General features: G+C 35.8%; 3 protein-coding genes across 5 annotated transcripts in view; all 3 read left to right on the top strand.

Annotated features, from left to right (window-relative positions):
* The window catches only part of LOC144547906 (F-box protein PP2-B11-like), a 47,241-nt gene extending 26,879 nt beyond the window's left edge, over positions 1–20,362 (top strand). The window contains exon 4 of the mRNA XM_078296586.1: positions 20,204–20,362. The gene's annotated coding sequence lies outside the window, so the exon portion shown is untranslated. The remainder of the gene's footprint in view (positions 1–20,203) is intronic.
* Positions 9,960–11,269, top strand: LOC144547749 (F-box protein PP2-B3-like). Its single transcript, XM_078296447.1, has 2 exons — positions 9,960–10,235; positions 11,138–11,269. Exons 1-2 carry the CDS (start codon positions 9,960–9,962, stop codon positions 11,267–11,269), a joined length of 408 nt encoding a protein of 135 aa, XP_078152573.1.
* A 2,977-nt stretch (positions 20,363–23,339) lies between the features above and the next one.
* On the top strand, positions 23,340–26,531 carry LOC144547907 (F-box protein At2g02240-like). 3 transcript variants are annotated; one of them, XM_078296588.1, is made up of 3 exons: positions 23,340–23,621; positions 23,738–23,856; positions 26,100–26,531. In XM_078296588.1, exons 1-3 carry the CDS (start codon positions 23,358–23,360, stop codon positions 26,503–26,505), a joined length of 789 nt encoding a protein of 262 aa, XP_078152714.1. In that variant the 5' UTR covers positions 23,340–23,357; the 3' UTR covers positions 26,506–26,531. The 3 variants fall into 3 exon arrangements, 2 of the variants coding, with proteins under 2 accessions (XP_078152714.1, XP_078152713.1); XM_078296587.1 differs by lacking the exon at positions 26,100–26,531 and adding an exon at positions 24,072–24,871; XR_013509179.1 differs by lacking the exons at positions 23,340–23,621; positions 23,738–23,856; positions 26,100–26,531 and adding exons at positions 23,873–23,923; positions 24,072–24,201.
* The last annotated feature ends 772 nt before the right edge of the window (positions 26,532–27,303 follow it).

The following is a 27,303-nucleotide window of genomic DNA, read 5'->3' as shown; positions in this document are numbered from 1 at the left end:
AGTACCATATTCTATAGATATTTAATGGAATAAACATGGTTTTACTGTTTTGGGCACAGGTTTTGGTACAAAATTCGGTCGGAAATATAGATATAATAGCGTGATATCACTCTGCATATTTATCAATCTTTTGCTGTATTTTGTTAGGAAGGGACATCAAATGTCGAGGCACCTGGTGGTAGTAGGGGCAATCAAGAAGGGGGAGAGGAATCTTAATCCAGGAACTTTGTCATTGCCAAGCGTGATTTTAACAGTTCTAATGCAGTAGTTGACAAAATGTGCTAACAATATTAAGTAGGATGTGTTAATGTGCTTTAAATTTATCAATATGTGAACAATTAAGTAGGATGTGTTAATGCGCTAACAATATTAAGTAGGATGTGTTAATTATATAGGATGCGAACAATTAAGTAGGATGTGAACAAAATAAATGTCAAATTTAATTTCTACATTTTCTTGTTGCGACAAGTGTGATGACATGTCTTGTTCTATATTTTCTTGTTGTGACAAGTAGGATGTGCATTTTCTTATTGTGACAAGTGGTAGATATAAATGAATTTTGTTGACTATATGAACTACATAATTTCATGCGTACAAAGTGGGTACGCAAGAAGATACAGTTAAAACTAAAAAAGAAATGCCAGTATTTCTGTCAGTCCCCCTATGGAAATGTGAATTGATCTCTGACTCCAAAACAAAAACAATCTCACAGACCCCATTTGAACATTATTCCATTTTCATCGACCTTTTCCTATCTATATATCTCTCTCTCACGAAAACAATCTCACATACCCTCTCTCTATCTCTCTCTCTCTCTCTCTCTCTCTCTCTCTAATCTCTCTCCCTCCACCCCTTTCTCTCTCACTCTCTCTCTAATCTCGCTCTACCTCTCTCTAATCCCTCCTACCTCTCTCCACACTCTTTCTTAGTCACCAGCTGGTGTAATTGTCTTAATAGGTACATATTTTTGGGCTCTATTTTTTTTCTTCGAATCTAAACATTTAAGATGAAATTAATTAATGTATTTTTAATTTCTACATCCACTTGCTCATGACTATATGTACATTAGCATCTCTCTCACTTTTTATGGGTATGATCCTGCACCTTAGCATGTGCACTTTAGGTGTTTGATGTAATGTCTAAGAGAACTTGGTAGCCAACAAACTTTAGGTGTTTGATGTAATATCTAAGAGAACTTGGTAGCCAATAATGGACCAGCAATCGAAATTGAATATTATTAGTAGATTGGAAATGCAAATACAATAATATATATCTACCACTTGGGTGAATTAATATATATCTAACAATTGTGTAAATTAATACATATCTACCACTTGTGTAAGAAAATGTTATAATCGTTAGAATTGGCTTATCGGGTTATTGATTTTTCTAGAGGCCAATTTATTGATTCGCCCTTTTCATCGTGCCCGTGCACTCTTGTGCATGGCTGTTCTGTGCTATGCGGCTGGTGCTTTGATCCTTCTGACTTGGCCTTGTTGTTCTTCCTTTCACTATTACAGCACCTATGGTGCCTTTATTGGTGGCTATGATTAGTTGCACTGTTGGCCGAATTTTCTGTCTGAATTTTTCTGTGTTGCAATGTAGTTGATACTGTCTGGTTTTGTATGTTTTACCAGAATATTGAATTGACAGGGACCAAGGTGTAAAAAAAGCAATTTAGGGGTTGTTTGTGCAAAATACATGCCCTTAAGAATTTTTATTAAAAACAGAGGGACCAAGGTGCAATTATGTATTTTATTGGACTTAGCCCTTTTGTCGGATGGTTCCGCTGAAAATTGATTAGGACTTAGGCCCTTTTCTAAAAAGGAAAATTAAATAAGATGGCATTTCGGCTTTGATTTGGCATGTGAAATATAATTATGAAACTTGGTTTAAAAGCCAAGATGCATAATTATCGGATAAAATGCGGCTTTAAAATTTAGGTTTTAAATAAGAAATCGAATTAAATCGGATGCTTAGGTGAATTATTTGTGTATCTCTTTTATTTTGTAATATACTGTTCTAATTATTTTTTGCTATGATTTACAAAATATATTCAATTTAAAAGGAGAGATCAAATTTTCTTTTAAATTTGAACAATATTAAGTAGGATGTGAAGAAATTAATATACTGCTGTAATGTATCCCTTGTTGTAATTTACAATAATATATTTAATTTGAAAGGAGATATCAAATATATACAGAAAAGTCACGGTTCAGAAATTCAATACTTGTTGCATGGGGAGTCCCATGCAACAAATAGTTCTAAAAAATCGTCAAAACTTGCAACAAATACTTTACAAATAATCATCCAGACTTGTTGCTTGGGTTACTCATGCAATTGTTTAGTCTAAATTTTGGAGACTTTTTGCATGGGTAAGCCCATGCAACAAATAGTTCTCAAATAATTGTTGCATGGGTTATCCATGCAACTGTTTAGTCTAAATTCGGAAGACTTGTTGCATGGGTATGAGATGAGTTGTTGCATGGACATTCATTAGAATATACTTTCTATCCTTGCTGGCGGGTCACGGGTCATCAAATATTTGTTGCATGGATAAATAAGAGACAATTGCATGGATAACTATCAAACTTGTTGCATGAGTAACTGTTGCATGGGACTACCCATGCAACAAGTTTAGCTGTGTCAGAAATGCCAATATTTGTTGCAACGACACTACTTATCCATGCAACAAATGTTTTTATTCATGCAAAAAATTCAGATTCTAGTAGCGCAAAATCATAATAATAAAAATATATATTTTTTTTCTTTTTTCTCTATCTTTCTCTCTACCTTTCTCTGTCTGAGTGTTTCTCCCCGTCTGAGTGTGATACAAAATATTGTGAATTTATAGACAGATTATAAAACTGGCTACCAAATAACCGAACCAAAACTGGTTATTAAATAATCGAAAAATTGTCCACTGTTCGGTTAGTGAATAACCGGACCGAAACCAGTTATTGAATAACCGGAAATTCTCAATATTTCCGCTTACCCAGTAAGTGGACATTTTTCGGTTAGAAATTGAAAGTCCGGTTGTTGAGTAACCGAATTGGGTATTTTCCGAGATTCTTTCAAAAATTGAGTAGATTTGATCATTTCGTTTTGTTTTTGGATATTTATAAAAATTTCGATAAAAGTTATGCGAAACCTCTATTTTTGTCCATGATTGAACCGACCACAATTTGATCCCTAACACTCTGGATTTTCGAACTTGATGTTAATAATTTAAAGCAAAAGCAGGATTAAAATGACAAAAAGTTTTTTTTTAGAGCCTGACAATAACTGTCAAGATTCAAAATGACAAAAAGTTAAAAGTTAAATGACAATAATGAAAAATTTAAATATAATTTTTTATGTACATTTTATAACTTATGCAGTTTCTTATTTACATCTAGAGATCTAAAATTATTTGTTATTTGGAGCCTGATAATTGTACCCAAACAAAATCTTCAAATGAGTTTTCCCACTATTTTAATGTCTGACTTTCATTTTCAGCGCTCATATTCAAATATTTAAAGCTATGTTTATAACCATTTACAATGCTACACACAAGTTTTTAAAATTTCATTGACAAGCATTTAAATTCTAAATCTGAATAATTTTAACTCCTAATTAACTTTTGCATTCAAGACAAAAAAAAAAAGATTTTTTTCGGTCACTCTTATTTTATTTTTTTCATAATTTATGGTTACATTTTATCTGATGACTTGAGATGAGTTTGTATGCATAATTTATTGTTTGATGCTACCTATGCTGGCTTGATTGATTTGATTCCCTGGCTTTTCGCTGTTTAGTTTGTATTGGGTTTGGATTTTAATATGAATTCTTGCCACCCTATTCCCTACTGAGATATTGAGAGATTCCGATTCTCTGCCATGCTCACATGGGTTGATTGGTTGCAATGTTGCATGATGCATTGTAAAATGTATGTACGGTGTCTGTTGCTACAAGCCTACAACTTGCCCATGTGCCCATGTGCATGTCAGTGATGGCCATGGCCATGGGGCATCATTTCTCGGCATGGGTCAGAAGTGCATTGTGAGCGCATGTGGAGTGGTTTGGGTTAGACCAACTTCAACTTTTAAAAAAAAGGACTTCCAGATCAATTGTGTTTGAACAAAGCAAAAATATCACTAATCAGATAATAACACTATTTTTTGAATTATTCGATATTTGAATGAAGCAAGAATAATATTAATTCACTATTTTTGTTTGTCTTATATATATTAACTATTATTCTCAAACTATTATTCTCAAACTTAAAATTAATTTTAAAAATTTTAAAAGCAAGAATAATATTAAAAATTGAATTAACTATTATTCTCAAACTTAAAATTAATTTTATTCTTGTTTTATTCCTTATTTCATCCAAACGTATCCAAACGTAGCCGATCAAATTTTAAATTGACATCAATTGAAACTATTTACGGTAGAATATTTCTTTTGTTCGGTTGTAGTATATGCAGGCGAACAATTGTTTTTTTAAGTGTAGTGACGAAATGACACTTGTAACTTCGAATCACGCCAAATATCTGATAGGTAGCAAGTGCAACACCTGAAGTTTATATAAAAATTAATTTATATTTTTAGATTGACAATCAATTTACGCAGCAAGTGCAACACCTGAGGTTTATAGAAAAATTAAAAGAAAATGTTCTAAGGTCTTCGAACTTAAATTTTGACAATCATTATTCCAAATTATGCAATCAGCGATAATGACTCGTTCGACAGTTAATTAGGAGTGACTGAAAGAAATCTTTCTTTTTTTGACTTGAAGACAAAAATTAGGAGTTAAAACTATTCAGATTTAGAATTTAAATGCTTGTCAATAGAATTTTAAAAATTTGCGTGTAGCATTGTAAATAGTTATAAACATAGCTTTAAATACTTGAATATGAGCGATGGAAATGAAAGTTAGATATTAAAATACTTGAGGGACTCATTCGGAGATTTTGTTTGGGGTACAATTATCAGGTTCTTTATCATTTATCTCTTACAATATATTTTTTTAGGGTAAATTTCGTTGGAGGTCACTAAACTTTGTTATTTGTCATGAATTGGTCACTCAAGTTTAATTTGTCTATTTTTAGTCACTCAACTTTGTTATTTGTCCCAATCAAGTCCCTCTATACTTTTCCATCCAAAATTTTAACGGAATATTCCTATTCCGTCCAAAAAATTAACGGAATATACTCATTTCATCCAAAATATTAACGGAATGAGCATATTCCATCCAAAATACTAACGGAATTAGCATATTCCGTTAAAATTTTGGATGGAAAAAATAGAGGGACTTGATTGGGACAAATAACAAAGTTGAGTGACTAAAAAGGAACAAATTAAACTTGAGTGACCAATTCGTGATAAATAACAAAGTTTAGTGACCTGCAGCGAAATTTACCCATTTTTTTATTTACCCCCTCGTGTAATTAATTCATGTTAACTCTAACTAATTATTAAAAAACATTGTTTACCTTTAATTAAGAATTATAAAATTAAAATTATCAGTTGATGTGAGCGCAATATATTAACAGTGTAATATATACTAAAAAAAAGTTTGAAATTTGATATACATCAGGTGAAGATATTCAGCGCCAATATTCAATTATGCACAGCACTACATGCTGAAATTCTTTTACTATTTATATTTTATTTTTAAAATGATATATTTAAATAAGAAGAATTAATACACTATTTTTTGATTAGAAAATGAATGGTAAAGATTAATAAATATACGAGGTCATAAAATATATATAATTTTGAAATTTAGATAAATATGTATAATCAAATAAGAAAGTTTTGATGGGTGCACATCCGATTTTTAGTTATAAAGGAATTGATGATCATAATTTTCAGTTGAGAGTCAAAGAGTATTTTGACTTGTAATTCTTAATTTGAAGTAAAACTAAGGTCTCTTAATAATTTAATTAAAGTTAATATGAGATTAATGATATGAAGAATAAATAAAAAGAATTATAAAAATTGAGAAATAAATGAGATAAATTTATATTTGTAAGGACTAATAAGAAACTGTACAAATTATAAACATAGAGGAGACATGAAAAATTATTGGACCAAAATGAGGCTAGAAATAGTATACTATGCTTAATGGTTAAGTGTTTGAGATGTTGACTTTGACAACAAAAGAGAGAAAGCAGCGACCAAGTTAAATATCCCCTCTATAATATAGGATTATGGAGAAAGGGGAGGTAGCACAATTGGCTAGAAAAATGTCCTAGAGTTGTTATACCAAAGGTCGAGAGTTCGATTCCCCCTCACGAACCTTGGTAGCTACTACTAAGTTTTCAAAATATAATATAAGATTCTGATAACAATCCCCCAGCCTCTACTCTACATTTATCCTTACATATACTGCCAAAAACGATCGATTGGACCATTTGCTCCTGTGAAAAAAAAACGAGTATTTAACAATTATGCTTGAAAATATTTACCTTTGTTGATACAAGTATTAATCCCTAAGTACTCAACTCTATTTTGCTGGAGCAAAAACTGTCGATCCGTTATCTCCGCACAAGAATACCTTCCTTTTTCATTTTGTCCCCGTACAACTCTGTGGTCGAACTTCTTGGGCCGAACTATAAATTGTATATATCCAATTCATAACTTCTAGAATACATTGAAAGGTTGCCTGACGTACTCAGAGATTAGTGCTACTCGATGATTGTGAGAAGACAAAACGTTTTCTCGAATAAAGAAACAGTTAATGATGACGAAAAACGATGCTAATATGCTGGCCACCGTCCGATCTTCATTGATATCTGTGGGGAAACAAAAAGTCAGATGCGCACTAATTTTAAAGAAAAATACAAATCTGAAAGACAAAGCGACGCTCCAAGATCTATATATACTCCTTTCAACAGTGTATAATACTCCTTAACAAAGATAAATACTTTATAGAAAATGTCTGGCATCAAAAAAGAACAAGAGGTCGCGAATGTCGCACCCCATCCATTCGTGCCGCAACCCAGGATACCACCGGGTTTCGAGAGGTGGTTCAGGAGAAGCTGGCCGTGGCCACCCATGTCATAGCCAAGAAGAAGCCCAAGGGGCCATCCTAAACCAAAGCCCTACATTCGTAGGGCCAAGCGTCAGCCACCACGTTTGGTTCATCCCAAAGATGAGCCATGAAGTTGTGTTTATTTAGATTTTTAGCATCTACTATGTTTTACTTTACTTTTTCTTACTTTTTCTAGATTTTTTGTTAAGTTTGTAGTAGTTTTTCTTCTATATTTTGTGTTATCTGGAAACTTTTGGTCCAATGTATGTTTCGTTTGTTTAATATATTATGTTTTTGTATTATGTTGTGTGCTTTTCTAGTATTAATATTTGCATTTAGATGGATAAATACTAAATGGTAGATAGATAAATACTAGAGGATACACGGATAATAGTTATTAAAGGTAAATACTAAATAACATAAAAGTTAAAACTTCATTTGATAAGAATAAAATTTCTCATCATGACATACCTAATAATATGAAGATAAGTACTTTCGAGCATCAAGATCAATACATTCAAACATAAATAACAATAATGGATAAAAACTACATAAAAGATGCATGACATAGTTATACTGGATAAATATTAATTTATTTAAGAATAAAATACATTAGTAACCAATAATTAATACTTCGTTATTTAACTTTCCTACAAGTAATGTTCAAATGTAATGGTAAATACTTTCCAATTTGAAGATAAGTATTTTCAAGCACAAAGATAAATACTATGAAGCACAAAGATAAATATACTATGAAGCATAATGATAAATATAAGGCTTAAAGCATTGTAGTATTTATCATTAACAAATATAGTACATATCTTTCTTATATATAGTATTTATCCTTATATACTGTACTACTTAAAAAACAATTACTAAATTATCAAAATAAAACAACACACCAAAACAGTTTTGAAACAACATTTTTACCAACAATTCTAATACAAACAACATTTTTACTAACATTTCTAATACCATTTTTACCAACAGCTCTAACAGCAAAACAGTTTGAAACCAGTACCAATAACTCCAACAAGTATTAATTAACCCATGAAAACATAAAAGTCATACAACAATAATTTTCTAGACTCTAAATTTGCAGTCATTCTTATCATGTATAAGAAGGTTATAAGCAAAGGTCAACCAGTTGATACTGCAATCCTTTTCTTCTCAGGAATACGTTCTTCGATATGTCTTGCTTCAGTTATGCACTTACCATGTATATTGGTGAACCTAGTCAGTACCCCTCTTCTTGTGTCGTGACCTTTTGAAAACACCAAATCCAGCTTGCTTTGCATATAAGGAGTAATACTGATATGTTTCCTTAATAGAATCAAACTCATCACCCACACAAGGTGCATTTAATACATGGTCTTCATCATCCATATCATCACCTTCGCCTTCTATATCTTCCTCCAACTTCTTCATTTCCCACCCCATTAATCTCAACTTCTGCAATTTCAAATGATTACCCTCAGAATTCACACTTTCCTATTGTACATCATTAACTTCATTGTCAACGTATTCAACGTTCAAATTCCAATCATATGAAAGCTCCCTTATGCCAAGATCATCATCAATTCGTTCATTTTCACGATGAACATCCTCAAATAATCAGTACAAATCGACCTCGTCAAATTCATCATGTAACCGTAGCTTATTTCCAAAATTACAATTCAGATCAATATCCATGCTACCAATCAACAAAAAAAAATAATATATCAACAATAATGTTACACTATTAAACCCTCTATGTACAGGTATTTAACTCTAATGAACTAAGTATTCACTATGAATAAAGAAGTTCTCGGATCCTCACTGTTATCAGTATCTTTTGATATTAAACCCTATATGTACAAGTATTTAACTCAAACACAAAAAGTATTTACTATGGACACGAAAAGTATCTACTAAGACACGTGAAATAAACCTTCTCTATACAAATATTTTTCATCTACTACCCAATATTTACCCTTATACTATTGAATATTTAACTTTGAAGTACATTATACACTATGAAAACAAACATCAAATTTTATAGTCCCTACATATATTTAATGTGTTTATATTTAGTATTTATCCTTATACATTATAGTATATACATAAAACAATTACTACAATATCAAAAATACACAACACACCAAACAGTTTTACCACCGATCCAGATTTAGTAGTTCCTAGAAGTATTAATACTAAAATGTACGAGTATTAATACTACATCAATCCAAAAACCATTCACAATCCAGAAATCCAGAAATCCAGAAATCTAGAAATCATTCAAGAATAGTATTAATCCCATGTGAATCCATCATGGATAAACAACTAGTTCAAGTCGCAAAAAAAATCCATTGATTATAAATTATTCGAATCCAGAGAATAAAATGAGAAAAAAATAGATTAAATTATGATAAATTGGTGTAATTCAGTATGCACTCGCCTGAAAAATGAAAGATCGTCGGAGAAGAATATACGCTCGAGCAATACAGACTGGAATATTGCCTCTATCGCCTCTCTATCGCCTACAATACACCCTGCTATAGTGCAATTCCGACTGGACAATCGCCTCTCTTGCCTCTATCGACTGCAATCTCCACTCTCCTTTCAGTCCAGCCTTCAATCGCCTCAATCGCGTCTGATCGCCAGAAAAAAATCGTCAGATCCGAAAATGGAATTTGCGGGACGCATTAATTTTGAATTTCAAATATGGAAATTGCACTGATGTATTATGGCAAGAGAGATGCGGGGACGGAGATGCTTAAATTCGAATATTTGTGCGGGGATTAGAAGCAGTTGATCGGGCCCACTTACCGTTAAAGCTCATTATCGCTGGATATTGGCCCTGCGGGGAAAATGCGGGGATGGACATGAGGGCTCCTTATAATTATTCTATAATATATTCAGTTCCTAGTTCCTTCCAGTTCCAAACCAGTTGCGATCAATGGATGTGACCATTGTCGGAGACATCAATCGGCTACCGGAGGAGTGCATCTCTCACGCCATCTCGCTCACCACCCCACCTGACGCCTGCATCTCCTCTGTTGTGTCCCACGCTTTCCGATCAGCAGCCGACTCGGATGCCACGTGGCAGTGCTTCCTGTCGTCCGATTATTCCTCGTTCCTATCTCAGTCTGTTGATCCGGTGGATTACGCTTCGAAAAAAGAACTCTACTTCAGACTCTGCGATCATCCTCTGCTAATCGATGGTGGCTTGATGGTAATTTCGTTATTAATTTGTCTTTCACTACTCAATACTCATTGATTGATATTTGGATATTAATCAAGGTTCTAAATAGCGATTATAGCGGCATAGCGGGGAGACCAAAAAAAAAAGCTATTGTGAATAGCGTAGCTATAGCGGAAGCTATCACACATAGCGATTTTCCCTTTTCAAACTTTATATTCTATCTTTCTACTAATTATCAACATAATCAATATTAGAGAATTGATGTAACAACTAAATGACAACTAATCTAAGTCTATACTTTTTATCAATTACGCAAATAAGAAGGAAAAAAAATCTAAAAAGTAACATTATTTAATAATTTATACTTCATGGTATTACATATTATAATAGACAAAGAGCAATTAATTTTATAAGGTAAATGAAGTCAATATACATATTTAAATATTTTATAATTATAAAAATAATCAAAATCAGCTTTCAATTGAAACAAACGATAATAATTTTACGAATGAATACTATAAAAAGAGTAATCAAAATGAAGAATTAGTATTTGAATATTTCTCGATATAGAATGATAGAATAAATCACAAATAAAAATAGAAGCATATAGTTTGGTTTAGTATACTTATCGTAGAAGACCATGTAGCATTAGAAATAAGAATAGAAATATAGAAGTCCATATAAATTGCAAAAAAAAAAACATGTAGCATAACGGTAGCTATAGCGGGTCTCATATAGCGGTAATAGCAGTCAGCTATTATAGCTATAGCGGTCGTAGCTGAGTTAGCGCAATTTTATCTCATAGCTTAGCGTTTATGTTCCGAAAAAGCTATAGCGCCGCTATAGCTAGCTATTTAGAATCCTGATATTAATTGTTCTTTATTATTTTTTTTTCTCATTGTGACTGGAATGGAATGCTGGATTCTTTATAGAGTTTTGGATTGGATAAATCGAGTGGGGCCAAATGTTTCATGATTTCAGCCAGAGCTTTGACAATTATATGGAGTACGGACCCAAGTTATTGGAAGTGGATTACTCTTCTGGATTCGAGGTACTCACAATAACAAATTGCACCTTGTTTTTATTGTGTTTGTTTATTTAGTGAATAAATAATTTCAATTTTCATATCAAAGCTAATATCAAGGATAGCCGGGGCGGATGCATGATTTATGCCAGGGAGAGACAGAAATCGGGTTCAAATTCATTAGCTATTCGGTACTATATAAAAAATATCTTAATCAAAACCATTTAATTGGAAAAGAGTTGCTCCATTCGTTGTGTCATGTAAATTTTCAATTGGAAGTTCCTTAACAGCTCCAATAAGACGATTTCTATGTACTGCAAAATGGTCCCTGATGAATTATACATTTTTAACTTTCAAGCAATCTAGTTCTGCTTGTGTTGTCAATTGAATAAAGGAACTGAGAGAACAAAAAAGAAAATAATGGAAAATGTCTTTGACTGTTCATTACTCAGGGTTATAAAATCAATTATCATGGAAACATTAATTGTTACTCTTTTCTCACATTTTTATTTCTAAATCGTGTCTTTAGTTTCAAATAAAGAAACGAACAAATTAAGAGAGCAACTATAAAAAGATAAGAGGACTAAGATGAGATAATTAGTGGGTGCCATCTTACTTTCAAAAGAAATTTATGAAAAAGAAATAGAAAGTGACAATTAAAGAAGTGAAAAACTGAAAACACTATATACATCCTTTGCTTTGGAGTTAAATAAGAAATTAATAAAATAGGAACGCATCTTATCTCTTGAAACAAAAAAAAAATGCAAAGAATAATAAATTGGTATATGCTTGATATACACGCTTCAACACATGCAAGACAAACATTTTTATTAAGCTGAATGTTTGTGCATGCATTTAGGCATTTGGGGTTATTTTAAATTTCATGTATTAGGTTTGTTTGGGTTGTATCAATCTGGCCCTCGGACTTTTGTGGCTTGGGTTGGTGATGGTTTGTTAATTTGGGTAATTTGAATACTATTGTGGTTGAGCGTCTTTATTACAAATTGATTGGGTAGTTTTGTTGAGTGTGATCACGTTTGGGTTTTGGGTTACAATTAGACTCAGTATCGCATGGTGAACAGCTTTTTACCAGCTCATTAGATCCATTAAATGATGACAAATTTAATTTCATTCATGTAATTATTCATATTTTTATCTTGGTAATATTTCACTCCATGAACAATTGCAATCAGTTGTTGCGGTAGGGGTCGGTTAAGATTTCTTATGCTGACCAATGATTTTGACGTTTCGTTATAAATTCGATTGACAGTTGATGTCATGCGATAGGTTAATTTCTTATTGATTAATTGCAATTCATTTTTACCAAAATAATTGTTAAAGTGGACAAACTATTGGAGAAACAGGACCATCCATATCCTCACATCAAAGTATAATTACTGAAATTCTATGAAGTTTGCATAGAGTAAATGATTTATTACAAAACACAAACTACATTTCAATACTTACTGATTAGATTCCAACTTGTTGTTAAATCTACCATGAAAAGCAGTCTTAGAATAACTTAATGCAGATAATATAACTATCATTTTAGTTTTTTTTTTTTTTTTTTTTTTTGAATTCAGGCAGTGGCTGCCAGAGTTAATATTAAGCAAATGAAAACAGGGTACATCAGGAAGTATACAACTTGGCATCGCAATGCCTCTCACCAAAAAAAACCAAAATACCCTGCTCCTACGCCAAGCACATAAACAGACAGACCAGAGATGCGTGCTGCACCTCTCTTTAATTTTCAAATGCCACCCCGACCACAGTGCTTCTCCCACAGGGTGGCCTCATGCACTATCCAGCTTGCTACTAAGTCGACCTCACTTCTTTTGTTCTCAAAAATGCACAAGTTTCGCTGTTTCCAAATGAACCAACATACACAAGAGAAAAGGACTGGCCACTTCCTAGAAGCCCGGGACGATCGTGTTAGGTTCTCAGAAGCCCTCCAAGTCTCTTGTACCGAATCCCTCACTTGCACCAGGTTAATGCCAGTCAAGGAAGAGACCTTGTGCCAAATTCTTCTAGCATAACAGCATGTGAAAATTAAATGAACCGCCGTCTCCAGGTTGTTTGCATCACACATTACACAAAGGGAGTCGCAGTGGAAGTGTCTTCTGAGCATTACATCCCTTGTTAGAATCTTACTCTTCAAAAGTAGATGACAGAAAATTCTAACAGTGGGAGGAATGTTGTAGCTCCAAGTCTGTTGGAATTGCCAACTAATCTTTCCTGCGGCCATCATGACAGTGTATACCGACTTCGCACTGTAGGATCTTGAGGAGGACCATCTCCATTGGATTGCATCACCGGCTTCACTGAAATCTATTTCTAGCTCCAGATTGAACCTATCTGCAGCCTCCCTTAGTGACATAGCAGCTTGTGGCAATCGGGTACCCTGCTGAGCCAAGGTTTCTCCGTTCCAGTTGTCAAACCAGAATGAGATGCATGTCCCATCCCCGATTACCCATGCAGACGACCAGTTGAACCAGTGCTTTACTCCCAGTAGCTGGGACCAGAAAAAAGAACCCGTTTTTGCCCAGATTCTAGGCCCCTCATGATATGCCCCCTGCCATCTAATTCTAATGATGGAAGATGTCCAGAGAGACCCCTCATGCCCGTAGGCCTTCCACCACCATCTCAAGATAAGGGAGACATTTCTAATGTACAGATCCGGGACACCCATTCCACCCCACTCCTTTGTCAAGCAGACTTGCTGCCAATTGCACAGGGAGATGCCATTGACCGGCCTAGTGGAGCTTCCCCATAGGAATGCTCTTCTCGCCTTGTCAATTCTTCTAATCACCCATTTAGGTAAGAGGAAGCAATGCATATGATAAATGGGAAGAGAAGAGAGAACTGACTGAATCAATTGGAGTCGGCCCCCTCGAGAGACCAACCTCGATTGCCAACCCTCCAATCTTTTCTCAATTTTCTCAACAAGAGGAATAAAGAGATCCCGGGTGGGTCTTTTAATGGTCAACGGCATTCCAAGATATGTAACAGGGAAGTCTGTTTGAGGGAATCCTAAGACGAGGCTGATTCTTTGTATATCCTCCTGAGGTATGTTAATGGGAACAAACAGGCTTTTGTTGTAGTTCACTTGGAGACCAGAGATTGAAGAAAAGAGCCGGAGTACCAATTTGAGTGTAATCAAGGTAGTCAAGTCAGCTTTGGCCAGAATGGCAGTATCGTCGGCGTACTGTAATGCCATAATTGCCTCCGATAACTTTGTTGATAGCCGAGAGTGCAGAATACCATTTGCCTGTTGTATCATTTGTTGAAAGACATCCACCGCAATGTTGAACAACATCGGAGATAATGGATCCCCTTGTCGGAGACCCCGCTTGTGCAAGAAGGGAGCAGAGATATCCCCGTTCAAGCACACTCTTGATGAAGATGTCGTCCAGATTGTAAGGATCCATGAGATCCATTTACTTGTGAATCCCCTTGCCATCATGACATTTCTTAGGAATTCCCATTCAACAGAGTCGAAAGCTTTACGGAAATCAACCTTGGCAAAGATTACCGGCTTGTTGGTTTGTTGTAGGTGGTGGAGCAACTCCCTTGTCGTGACAAAATTTTCCGAGATTTGTCTCCCGTGTACAAAGGCTGTTTGGAAAGGCGAGATGAGGACCGGGAGGAAAGGTCGTAGGCGGTTTGATAGAACCTTTGATATGAGTTTCGGGATCAAGTTGATGACACTAATTGGCCGGAAATCCGATGTATTAATTGGTGTCTCCATCTTTGGCACCATGACGAGGTTTGCAAGGTTGTAAGATAGCAGATCAAGCTCATTGTTGTAGAAACAACTGAATATTTCCATGATCTCTAGCTGCACATAAGGCCAATACACCTTTAGAAACTCATTTGGAATGCCATCCGGCCCGGAGGCCTTGTTGTTTGCCAGTTGCTTGACCGCTAGCTCAACTTCCTGTAAAGTAAAGGGACTTTGCAGGGGTTGCAAATCGGGATTGGTTGCATATAAGGCCGACGCATCAAACAGAGGAGTCTCAGTTGAGCATCCAAGTACATTCTGCATTGCGGTGGTGAATGTTTGGAGGATTACAGCTCGATCCGTTACTATAGCGCCTTGCACTTGAACTTCTAGCACCAAATTTTTCCTTAACCTCGAAGACGCCATGGCATGAAAGAATCGTGTGTTTCGGTCACCCATTGATAACCAATTACATCTTGACCTTTGCCGCCATTTTTCCTCTATGATAGCAGCTAGCTCATAAGCCTTAATCCTCATTTGCACCCTTGATCTAAAGTCGGATGGACTTAGTGGGGCAACTTCCTCGGCCCTATCTAGCCGTAGGATTATGTCTTTGCACTCCTGTAGCTGCCTGTCCAGGATTCCAAACGTCTTCATCTGCCAATCCCTCAAGGCCCTATGCAAAAGTCTGGTACTTGCATGAAACCTCTGGATGGAGAGCCCCGACTGATCCTGCATCCACATCCTTTGCACCATGGCCTTTGGAATGTCATACCTGAACCAAAAGCATTCCATCCTCTGCTGCTTCTGTCTATGTTGAAGCCCTCTGCATTTCAGTAATAAAGGTGCGTGATCAGAAACCAGAACCTCAAGAGCCTCAACTATCACCACCGGGTATGCTGAGGTGATGTGAGTCGTAGTGAAGATCCTATCGATTTTAGTGAATCTTGGTTGTGGACGCCTGTCAGACCAAGTATACACTCTGTTTTTGAGAGGATGATCAATTAAACCCACATCAGCGATATAAGAGTTGAAGATCTCCATCATTCTAGTTACTCTCACCGATGCCGACCTGTCTGTTATCCATCTGTGCAAGTTGAAATCGCCTGCAAGAATCCAAGGGTGGCACGCCAGTGATGCTAGGAAGTAGAGTTCATCAACAAACGATTGCTTTAGTCCCTCATCAGTTGGGCCGTAGGCGTTAGATACCAGCAGATGCCGGTTAGAATTCACATGTTTTAATAAAACCGTGACAGTATGCCTAGTCGCCCAAGATGAAACACAAATCATATTCCTCTTCCAGGCAATCAATATTCCTCCCTTAGATTGGTGCGCCAGATTGAAAGCAACATCCCGACTAAAGAAGGTCGGTAAAAAACGCGAAATAATTGGAACATCAATCAAATTGCATTTAGTCTCCTGAAGCAGACAAACATCACATCTAGAATTTTTAATTATATTTTTGACAACATCACATTTCTCAGTACGTCCCAACCCCCTCACATTCCACGACATCAAATTAAAAGGTTGTAAATTCATCAAAACAAAATAAAACTCAGGACTGGACAGCTGCAGGAGGGGTCCCTAGAGGGTGGGCTCTTCCGCCTCTGCCTCAGGAATGTCCTCTTGTGAATCAAAATCCAACTCCAGGTCGGGACCTTCTCGGTCTAGATCCATTCCCGTCTCAGAATCAAGGCCGACGAGATCTTTAATTCTCTGAGAGTTGTCTTCCTCCAAGGCCCGTACCACCTGGTCCATTGGTATGCCGCATCCTTTTCCCAGAGCCGACAGGTGGCTGTATTCCACATTAACTTGGACGAACCCCTGGTCATTTTCAACCCAGCTGGCCTTCTGGGCCGTTTCCTTATCCCGGGCCCTCCTTGTTTTAATCGGAGAAGGCTTTTTGAACCTAACCGCCTTTAGAGGTATTTGGGCTGGTCCTTTGTCTTTAGCTTTGGGCCTGTTATTGCTTGGGCCTGCTCTTGGAGTGGCTTGTCTCGGCCTTTCCAGAAAACTGCTGTCACTGTTATGCCCATCAACGTGTCCACTGCCTATTTCAGGCTGCACCTGCCCTGACAGTTGCTTGGCCCCCACGTTGTGTGGCTGTCCGCTAGCGAGCGAATCCCCATGCTGATGCTGTGAACCTTCACCTGTCAGCCTGCTCTTTCTCAGAATCGAGGCCGAGACAGGTGATCGTTGTAGGATAGTGGGGATTGGCTGTGGCGACTCTTTGAACTTTTCCTTCCCCGCTCCTCTTTTGTCCCCTGACTTCGGATCCCCTGTGGCCATTTGTCGTGCACGACTGTTGATTCCCTGTGATACCACCGCCTGTGGCTTTTGTGTAGTCTGGTGGGACACCATTGATTCCGGCCCCATGACCGCCATAGTGGTATTCTCCTTGAGCATGGTTTGGACGCCCGGAATCAAAGCCAACATTTCCTGGACCTCCAGTGGTAGAGAGGCCATGTCCTTTCCCTTGCAAATTTCTAGCAGCACCGATTTGGAGATTGCAAACGGCTCAGGGCCGGTGTCGTGTTGCCTTATGTCCTCCGGGGAAGGTTTTGAGAACTTTTCCTTTGGTTTTGGGAGGTCATGCACTGAGTATAGTGGTGATCTTATCCAGTTGCGCGTGGCTAGGGTTACAATGTGTTGAACACCTTTGACATGAAATGCAACCTCCTCTGGGATTCTTTCCAAGGTCTCCACCGCTAGCACAACCGACATGGTGGAAGAATCAGCTGAATCATGAGCTGGAATAGAACCCAGGAATATTCCAATGCGATCCATTGCCTTGGCAACCTTCTCTTCATTGCACAGATGTGGGGGCAACCCGGTTAAATCGAGAAGCACCTTAAACTCCGGCAGCGAGAGAGACCCCTCATCCATGACCGACCATGGCTGAAAGGTGAACCCAGCATCCCACAAGGAAGCACCAGTTGCTCTGATGAAGGTCTCTTGAGCCATACCCTCAGGCAGAATGATTAAAAAGCGGTCCCTTGCAAGGATTCCAATGGAGATTTCCTCCTTGCTGACTATACCGGTTCTCGCGGCAAAGGATGCCACATCCTTCAGGTCGAAACTTAGCTCCCTTCCATGGGTGTGGAAAACAACCCCTTTCTCAAGTCTCTCCAGCTCCTCCGTCATGGCACCGTCCTGCTCAGTGAAGAAGTGCAGCCTCTTGGGCCTGTTTGCCGGTAGGGTGGAAGCCAGTAGAGGTGGTGGTTTCTTGAGTAGTTCCTCAAAGGCCGAGGAGTTAGATTGCTTCGTAGGTTGGTGCCTTGCACCTTTTTTCCAATAAGGCAATGCCGCCGGATTTAGAACCTTGCTCATGCAGTGGTTGCCGGTGTGACCTTCTCCCCAACATTTGCCGCACTTCATGGCATTGCGACATTTGGCAATGTTGTGGCCGGTTCGGCAGCACCTAAAGCACCTGCCCCGCCATTCTTCAAACTGAGCCGATGGAGGGAAACGCAGCTTAGTAGGGCTATGTGGTGAGAAGTAGTATGAGGTGTGTGAGTTAGGTGGAGGTGAGTTCCGGGGGGAGGAGTGGCTACTCATGGAGGACTGGGCCGAAGTAAGGGGGGTCTTTGGATTAGGCTTTGGAGTGGGTAAGGTGATGTGAGCGGAGGAGGCAGGGCTGTTGTGGTAGGGTTTATAGGGTTTGACAGCTGGTAGAGGGGGAGATCTGGAGCGGCGTCTGGAGACTTCTTGCCACCCTCCCTTAGCACTCGCCATTCTTTTCCGAGCAACTCTACACCCTATCATTTTTAGTTAAGACTAATATTTCTTCTATAAATTTTGAAGGTTCAGCGAATGTGCCAAGCTCAGAATAGTATGCTGGCTGGAGATCCGTGGCAAGATAAACACAAGGTTCTGAAACTCGGAATAGGAATCGGAATCGGATTTTTGACCATCGAGTCAGAATCGGATTTTTGACCACCGAGTCAGAATCGGATGAATCGGCCGGAATCGGAAGAATCGGATCGGTAACTCAGGTTTTTTTTGGCAGAACCCTTGTTTTGTAGCCAAAAAAATATGAAAAAATTGATAAAAATAATTTGTAAAAAAACTATGTTAATTAAGTGTTATATTCCAAAATTTTAAAACATGATTTAATTATTAAGTTGATCATTTCGTCTAATTAAATTTTTAATTAGATTAATGAACAATTAGATTTATCTGAGTAACATAAAATGAATCTAAAATTTAGAAATTTAAACGAATCAAATTCGTACATTAAAAATTGGAGGTTAAAAACATAAGATAAAATATAGCACCATAAATAAAGTGTAAATATTCGGTAAATCTAAAATTCGTTGCAATCGTGAAACTAAGAAAGGAAATAAATCAAATCATGTAAATAAATAAATAATTGAATTCTAACTAAGAGTAATTAAATTAGGAATTATAAATTGATTTGGTAATTATATGTCTATATATATATATATATATATGTCTATATATATATATAGGGTCTGTCTAAATTGCTGCTGGCAGCATTTCGGCAGAGGTGCTGCCGGGGCTATATTTAGCCGTGTGATGTCCAAACAACAAATCCAAACCGTTAGATGTTTAATCTATATTATAATCTACTTGGAGACCAAATTTTACATTTTTTGGAATTTTTTTACTATATATTAAGCTGGTTTGAAAACCGCTGATTTCAGTAAATTTCTGCAGCATTGAAATCAGCGGTTTTCAAACCAGCTTAATATATAGTAAAAAAATTCCAAAAAATGTAAAATTTGGTCTCCAAGTAGATTATAATATAGATTAAACATCTAACGGTTTAGATTTGTCGTTTGAACATCAAAAAATGGAAAAAACAGTGGCAGCACCACCGGCAGAAATGCTGCCGGCAGCAAATTAGCCACAGCCTATATATATATATATATATATATATATATATACTACTTTAAATTTAATTAGTCGGATCTAAAAATCAAATTATAAACATGTAATAATACTCGTACGACATTATAAATTGTTATGAATCTTCGATTCAAAATTTGGACGAAAACAGATTTTTAATAAATTAAATGAATACATATTAAGTTCTGGATTGCTTGGACCATTGGATTTAAACCCAACACGAATCTTGAACTCATCCTACAGTTTGATAGTGGAGAAGGGATCGATGGAGAGGTCGACATGTCTTTGATGGAAATTAAAGGCGGCCATTGGAAGAATGGGTTGATTGTGCAGGGCATTGAGGTCTGACCGAAGCATTAGTACTCACTGGATTTTTCATAGGGTTATCTTTGTGGATAAGGTGAAAGAGGCACTTGTCTGGAGATGCTAAATTTATGTTATTATTGAAACCTTTTCTGTGTATGTTTTGGAATTTCTCCATCATTTTTTTTTTGGGAATGATGATCTGTATATAGAAAAAGAGAGATTTGAAAGACATGCAATGAGTTGTGCTAATAATAAGCATGAAAATTTTCTTCATTTCTGGTTGTCTACATGACATTTCGACATTCATTGTTGTTTCTATAATTAAAGATGGAGAACACAATCATGGTGAACAAATGGCTTTTCATAGGGTTTATACGATTGTTATTTTTTAGTTTTGGATTTTGGTTTTGTCATTGAACTGGATGAAATCGTATTTATTTGGATTGGTCTTATCAATTCCGAGATACATTTGCCTAACAGTATTTTTGGTGATATTTGGATGCAAATACTTCAAACATGCTAGGAAGTGGTCCTGTTCAAATGTTTGGGGGGGAGAAAAATTTGGATCCTTTATGTATAATTTATTTATTTATTAATATACCAATAAATCATACAAAATAAGGGAATATAAAATTAATACCCCTCAAAATAAAACAAATACAATAATTAATATACCCTGATAATGCTTCTTGCTTCTTGATATACCAATTTTAAACACTCGTATGTTGTACCTACACAAAAAGCACATATAAACCACATCTCATTTGAAATGACTCATTGGAAGCAAAATCATCAATTATATGTTCAATATTAATCATTTTCATCTTACTTTTTTCAATACTTAATATTGTTAATCCATTCAACCTATCTTGAGTCATAGTTGTCCGTAAATAAGATTTTATCAACTTTAATTTTAACAAATGTCACAGTAATAGGTACAATTAGTAAAACTCTATAAGCAACCAAAATATTTGGAAACATGTCCATATTTTTTACAAACTCCATAACTTTAATGGAGTTCCATGCATTTTCATATTGACACGCTTCATTTGGTAGCATTACCTTCAATATTTGTAATTCTGAAAATAAATATTGATGCATCAATATCATAGTTATCAGCATGTGTCAAAGCATTTTCAAATTTCAAACAATAATTTTTCATTCCTTCATCATCTAATGAAATTAACTGTGATGCATCAAACAAGAAATCAAATATAGATTTTAAAAGTTCAATTTGTTCAAATGTAATTTGCAATTGATAAATTGTCATATCAACTAAAACAAGAAAATAGTCTGTTATAAAATTTTCTTGAGCAGATTGTTGCTCTCTATCTGTATCAGGATTTTTATGAAAATGTTTCTTTCTCATAGCCCTACATTTTACCTGAAACATTGGTTCAATTTTTATTTCATCAGCAATCTCTTTAGCAACAATCATAGCAGAAGTAAACCCATTTTCTATATATTTTTCAAAAAAAAAAAAAACTAACCCTTTCAAACTTTCAATAGCTACATTAAGATGCAGATCTTCAGATTATAAGTTTTTGTTCACCAAATTTATTTTGAACAATATTTCATGCCAAATAATCAAATTCAAAATAAATTCAAAGTTTGACAATTCAATTGATAGTTGATATTAATTTATCAGCATCCCAACTTATCTTTGGATCATCGAAAACTTCAGCTAATTTTATTAAAGCCTTTATTTATTTTGGAAGCCTGGTTTTTTTTATTGCTTTTACACTTTCTATACGACTTTCCCATCTTGTTACACACAAAGACTTCAAAGTTAAATCATCCACATATTGAAGTAAAATGGTCTATCATTTTGTTGAATTAGTAAACACATTATACAAAGCCTAACATGCTTCAAAACTAGATTTTGCTTTCAAATAAGAATTTTGAGCCAACTCGAGTTGGTAATGAACTGAACTTGAATTGGCTTTATAACTCGTTATTGACATTCCACTTCAAATTAACTTGCTCATTTGCTAAATGAGCTGAGCACGAGTTAGAGGTAACTCGCTAAATCTTGGCTCATTAACATGCATAATAATGTTAACAATTTAACATTGTAATGTTTACTAAAAAGAGTTTTGAGATTAGATATACATCAGATGAAAATGCAGAATTCAGTACCCATATTCAATTATACACTTAATGCTGAAATTCTTTTACTATTTCTATTTCTTTTTAAAGTGGTATATTAAGGGGAGGTTGGCTACTCTACTTACATAAGCATATGAGGGTATATACTTATAAGTCATTTTTTCGTTTTCAAAATCTAAAAAGTCAATCTGAATCGTTAGATGTGATCTCTATATTGAAATGTGCTTGAAGACCAAATTTTACATTTTTCTGAATTTTTTTTCTATTTATTAAGTCATTTTGAAAATCGTTGATCCAACGGTGACTTCTAATTTTATTGTTTTGTTAAGCCACCGTTGAATCAGCGATTTTCAAAGTGGCTTAATAAATAGTAAAAAATTTAGAAAAATGTAAAATTTGGTCTCCAAGCACATTTCAATATAGAGATCACATCTAACGGTTCAAATTGACTTTTTAGATTTTGAAAACGAAAAAATAACTGTTTATGTAAGTAGAGTAGCCATCCTCTATTAAGGAAACATGAATACACATTTTTTCTTATAAAACTGAATGGTAAAGCTTAATAAGTACACGAGATCATAAAAAGGATCTAATTTCGAATTTAGACAAATACATATTCAAGTTAGAAAGTAGTAACGGATGCACGTCCGATTTTCAGTCATAAAAAAAAGAAAAAAAAGAAAATGATGATTATTATTTTCAGCTGAGAATCAAGGCTATTTTAAATTTGTAATTCTTAATTAGAAATAATTAAAATCTTTTAATAATTTAATTAGAGTTAAGATAAGATTAATATACGAAGTGTAAATAAGAAAATGTTTTAAAAAGTAAGAAATACATATTAATTATATGATAAATTTAAGTCTGTAAAACTAAATAAGAAACTGCACAAATCATGAAATCAAATGATATGAAAATTATTGCACCAAAATGAGGCTCCACAGAAGAAATGCTTAATGGCTAAGTATTTTTTATTATAAAAAATAACATAAAACAATGAGCAAGTCTTTGCCTTTCAGACGTTGACGTTGACGTTGACGTTGACAACCTTAAAGTTAAAAGGAGGATGCGACAAAGTTAGATAACTCCTCTTCAGTTTCTTTCTACTTAATTTCTTGCGATGGAGATGAACATCAATCAGCTACCGGAGGAGTGCATTTCTCAAGTGATCTCGCTCACCACCCCACGTGACGCCTGCGTCTCCTCCGCCGTGTCCTTTGCTTTCCGATCTGCAGCCGACTCCGATGCCACGTGGGAACGCTTCCTGCCGTCCGATTATTCCTCCTTCCTATCTCAGTCTGTTGATCCGGTGGTATACGCTTCCAAAAAAGAACTCTACTTCAGACTCTGTCATCACCCTCTGCTGATCGATCGTGGCTTGAAGGTAATTTAATTTCCTTGTTAATTCCTCTTTCACTACTCATCTCATCTCATTGATATTAAAATTAAATTATATTTTTCTCATTGTGACTGAAATGGAATGCTGGTCTTAATTTGTAGAGTTTTGGATTGGAGAAATCCAGTGGGGCCAAATGTTTCATGCTTTCAGCCAGGGCTCTGAACATTGCATGGGGTCGTGATTTGAGATATTGGAACTGGATTTCTCTTCCCAATTCGAGGTATTCACAAACTTTAAAGTGTACAAAACCATTGGAGAAACAGGAACTTCCATATCCTCACATAAAAGTATATTACTGAAAATTTATTATGCTTGCATAGAGAAAATAATATATTCCAAGATACAAACAACATTTCAATATTTGCTGATTAAGCAGTCTTAGATTAATTGAATGCGTTTTAATTAAGACTAATATTTCTTTTATACGTTTTGAAGGTTCATTGAGTGTGCCGAGCTCAAAGAGGTATGCTGGCTGGAGCTCGGTGGCAGGATAGACAGCAGAATTCTCACTCCAAATACTGCATATGCGGCTTATCTTATTTTCAAACTGGCAGACAATGCATGGGGTCTAGACAACCTGATCCAAACAACTAAAATTACCCTCTTTGGGGATATTGTGTCTGAGCATTCGGTGTGCGTTTGCCCTCGGCGGGTTAGGCGTCTGCCAGGGGGGGGGATAGAGGAGATGGGTGATGACGTGAGATTGCCAAGAGAGAGACAAGATGGGTGGTTGGAGGTTGAGTGGGGAGATTTTGATAGTGGAGAAGGGATTGATGGAGAGGTTGACATGTCTTTTTTGGGAGTTCAAGGCGGCAATTGGAAGAATGGGTTGATTGTGGAGGGCATTGAGGTCAGACTGAAGCATTAGTACTCACTGGGCTTTTCATAGGATTTATGTTTCTGAATAAGATTCTAAATTTATCTTATTATTGAACCTTTTTCTGTGTGTTGTCTTGGAATTTCTCTGTCAGTTATTTTATTATTTATTTTTCTTGAGAAATGATGATCTGTATAGAGGAAGGGGTTGGAAAAACGTGCAATGAATTGTGCTAATAAGCATGGAATTTGTTTTTTTTTTCAGTTCTGATTGTCTATTTTTTATCCTGGCATCCAATGTTGTATACGTATTGCAAAAGAAGGAGAACAATCAGACCGAACAAATGTCTCTCTTTTTGTCCCATTGTACGAATTTGTGAATAAACATTGATTAGTGGCTCAAATCGCTAAACTTTCAATTTGTTCTAACTTTTAATTAGGTCTGAAAATGGGGGAAAGATTGGTTTTTTTCTGGGCAATTTTTGCCGGAGATCACGCACAAATCTTCTTTGCACCATACATGAATTTTGTACTGGCAGCTGGTTGCACATCATTACAATAGATTATGGCTTAAGGTTTTGTACTGGTCTGGCCAGGTCTAAATGTGTTAGGATAATTTCAGACCATGCTCTCACTTCGGTTCTTTAGTTTAAATTAAATCAAATCTGTTCATAAGGCAATTGGTCTTTTTTCATAAAACTAAAAGGAATATATATCTTAAAAAAAATAAAAAAATTATGATCCAATTACAAAGAGCAAAATTAGGATGCTGCAAAGGAGTCGAGCTCGTGCTAGACGACAGTTTATTAAAACTCGATTTATTTTGCAAGTCCGATCGAGTTGAGCTTGAACTTTATTCTACCAATCAAACACTCCACAATTATGAACATGTCACACCTTATGTAGATGAAACACAAGTAAAATCACCATAGAAATTTCTGAACAAGTCACGAAAAAAGGAAATAAGTAAATGCTTACCTTTTTAGAAGCCTCACACACTCTATGATGGTTGTGAGGTATCCACAACATATCACTAAAAGTATCCCGCTCCCTCTCTACTTGATTATTGATTTCGTCTGCTATACTACAAAATTAATTCATTGTTTTCGAAATTTTTAAACTAATCTAAACCATTTTGGATTTTTATAATTTTTTTCTAAACCAATTTAAATTACCTAAATTATTCTAAACCGTTTCGGAACTAATTTGCAATTTTCTAAACTATTTTATACCATTTTGAAATTTTCTAAATTATTCGGGCACCAATTTGGAATTGTCTAAATTATTGTACACCATTTTCGAATTTTCTAAATTATTCGGACACCATTTTGAAATTTTCTAAATTATTCTTCACCATTTTAGATTTTTATAAATTACTCTAAACCGTTTTGAAACTTTCTAAATTACTCTAAATTCGATTAGACAGTAGACGTCATGTGATGGGTTTAATGTGTACAAAACCATTGGAGAAACAGGAACTTCCATATCCTCACATAAAAGTATATTACTGAAAAATTATTATGCTTGCATAGAGAAAATAATATATTCCAAAATACAAACTACATTTCAATATTTGCTGATTAAGCAGTCTTAGAATAATTGAATGCGTTGTAATTAAGACTAATATTTCTTTTATACGTTTTGAAGGTTCAGTGAGTGTGCCAAGCACAAAGAGGTATGCTGGCTGGAGTTTGGTGGCAAGATAGACAGAAGAATCCTCACTGCAAATACTGCATATGCGGCTTATCTTGTTTTCAAACTGACAGACAATGGTCGGAATCTAAGGAACCAGATCCAAACAACTAAAATTACTCTCGCTGGGGTTATTGTGTCTGAGCATTCGGTGTGCGTCGATCATGGGGATATGGAGATGGGTGATGACGTGAGATTGCCAAGAGAGAGACAAGACGGGTGGTTGGAGGTCGAGTTGGGAGAGTTTGATAGTGGAGAAGGGATCGATGGAGAGGTTGACATGTCTTTTTTGGGAATTAAAGGCGGCAATTGGAAGAATGGGTTGATTGTCCAGGGCATTGAGGTCAGACCGAAGCATTAGTGCTTACTGGGCTTTTCATAGGGCCGAAATTTTTAAAATTACCATTCTTTCAAAATAAATAAACCAAAACGTCACGGATGGCTGAAATTTAGAAAAACGACATGGCCGCTTGCCCACACAGCGGGCATATAAGAGTGGGCCGCAGCTGAGAGAAGCGGTTCATTTTTTGGGCCGCATCTAAACACAGCGGGCCGGGCCGCATTTGAAGGAAGCGGGCTGGCCGCTTTGGGGGGTAGCGGCCACACCTCAACGTTTATTGATCAAAATAATTGTAAAATTGTACCAAAATTAATTATTTGACCAAAATAATTATCGCATTGTACCAAAATAATTATCGTATTGTACCAAAATTATGAAAATTAGTTATTGACCAAAATAATTAATACCCAAACTATAATAGTGCGCCTAAATAGGTGTCTGCATGTTAATACAATAAACGAGTAATGCTTGCCTAAATAGATGTCTGCATGTTAATACAATAAACGAGTAAACAAACAATAAATCACAAATCTAAACTTGACCGTCGGATAAAAATACATTGCTTGCATCTTTCTCAACCTGAAAATTTAATAACAAAAATGTACTGTTACTCCTCTTTCTCAACCTGAAAATTGAATAACAAAAATGTATGAGTTAACTACCTCGTGCATCTCGAGCAGCTCTGTTTTGTTGTTCTTGTGTATCCCGGCGAGTCTGATGTCCTCTCCTTCTATTATGAAGTAAATCAAGCCACATCGGAATCCTATTAACTCGCCTTTGACCCAAGGTAATATTTTTGTCATTTGGAACAAGGATTGG

This window comes from Carex rostrata, chromosome 32 (assembly GCF_964058835.1).
Source record: "Carex rostrata chromosome 32, lpCarRost1.2, whole genome shotgun sequence".
NCBI classification, from domain to species: domain Eukaryota; kingdom Viridiplantae; phylum Streptophyta; class Magnoliopsida; order Poales; family Cyperaceae; genus Carex; species Carex rostrata.
The sequence above is the reverse complement of the archived record's forward strand: the minus strand, read 5'-3'. Positions and strand labels throughout refer to the sequence as shown.

Bases quoted from the DNA above. Each gene is read 5' to 3' on its own strand.
- LOC144547749 (XM_078296447.1), top strand. From the start codon at position 9,960: ATGGATGTGACCATTGTCGGAGACATCAATCGGCTACCGGAGGAGTGC. The intron at 10,236-11,137 runs GTAATTTCGTTA...GATTCTTTATAG, and splicing joins TAATCGATGGTGGCTTGATG to AGTTTTGGATTGGATAAATC.
- LOC144547907 (XM_078296587.1), top strand. From the start codon at position 23,358: ATGGAGATGAACATCAATCAGCTACCGGAGGAGTGCATTTCTCAAGTG. The intron at 23,622-23,737 runs GTAATTTAATTT...CTTAATTTGTAG, and splicing joins TGATCGATCGTGGCTTGAAG to AGTTTTGGATTGGAGAAATC. The intron at 23,857-24,071 runs GTATTCACAAAC...TACGTTTTGAAG, and splicing joins ATTTCTCTTCCCAATTCGAG to GTTCATTGAGTGTGCCGAGC.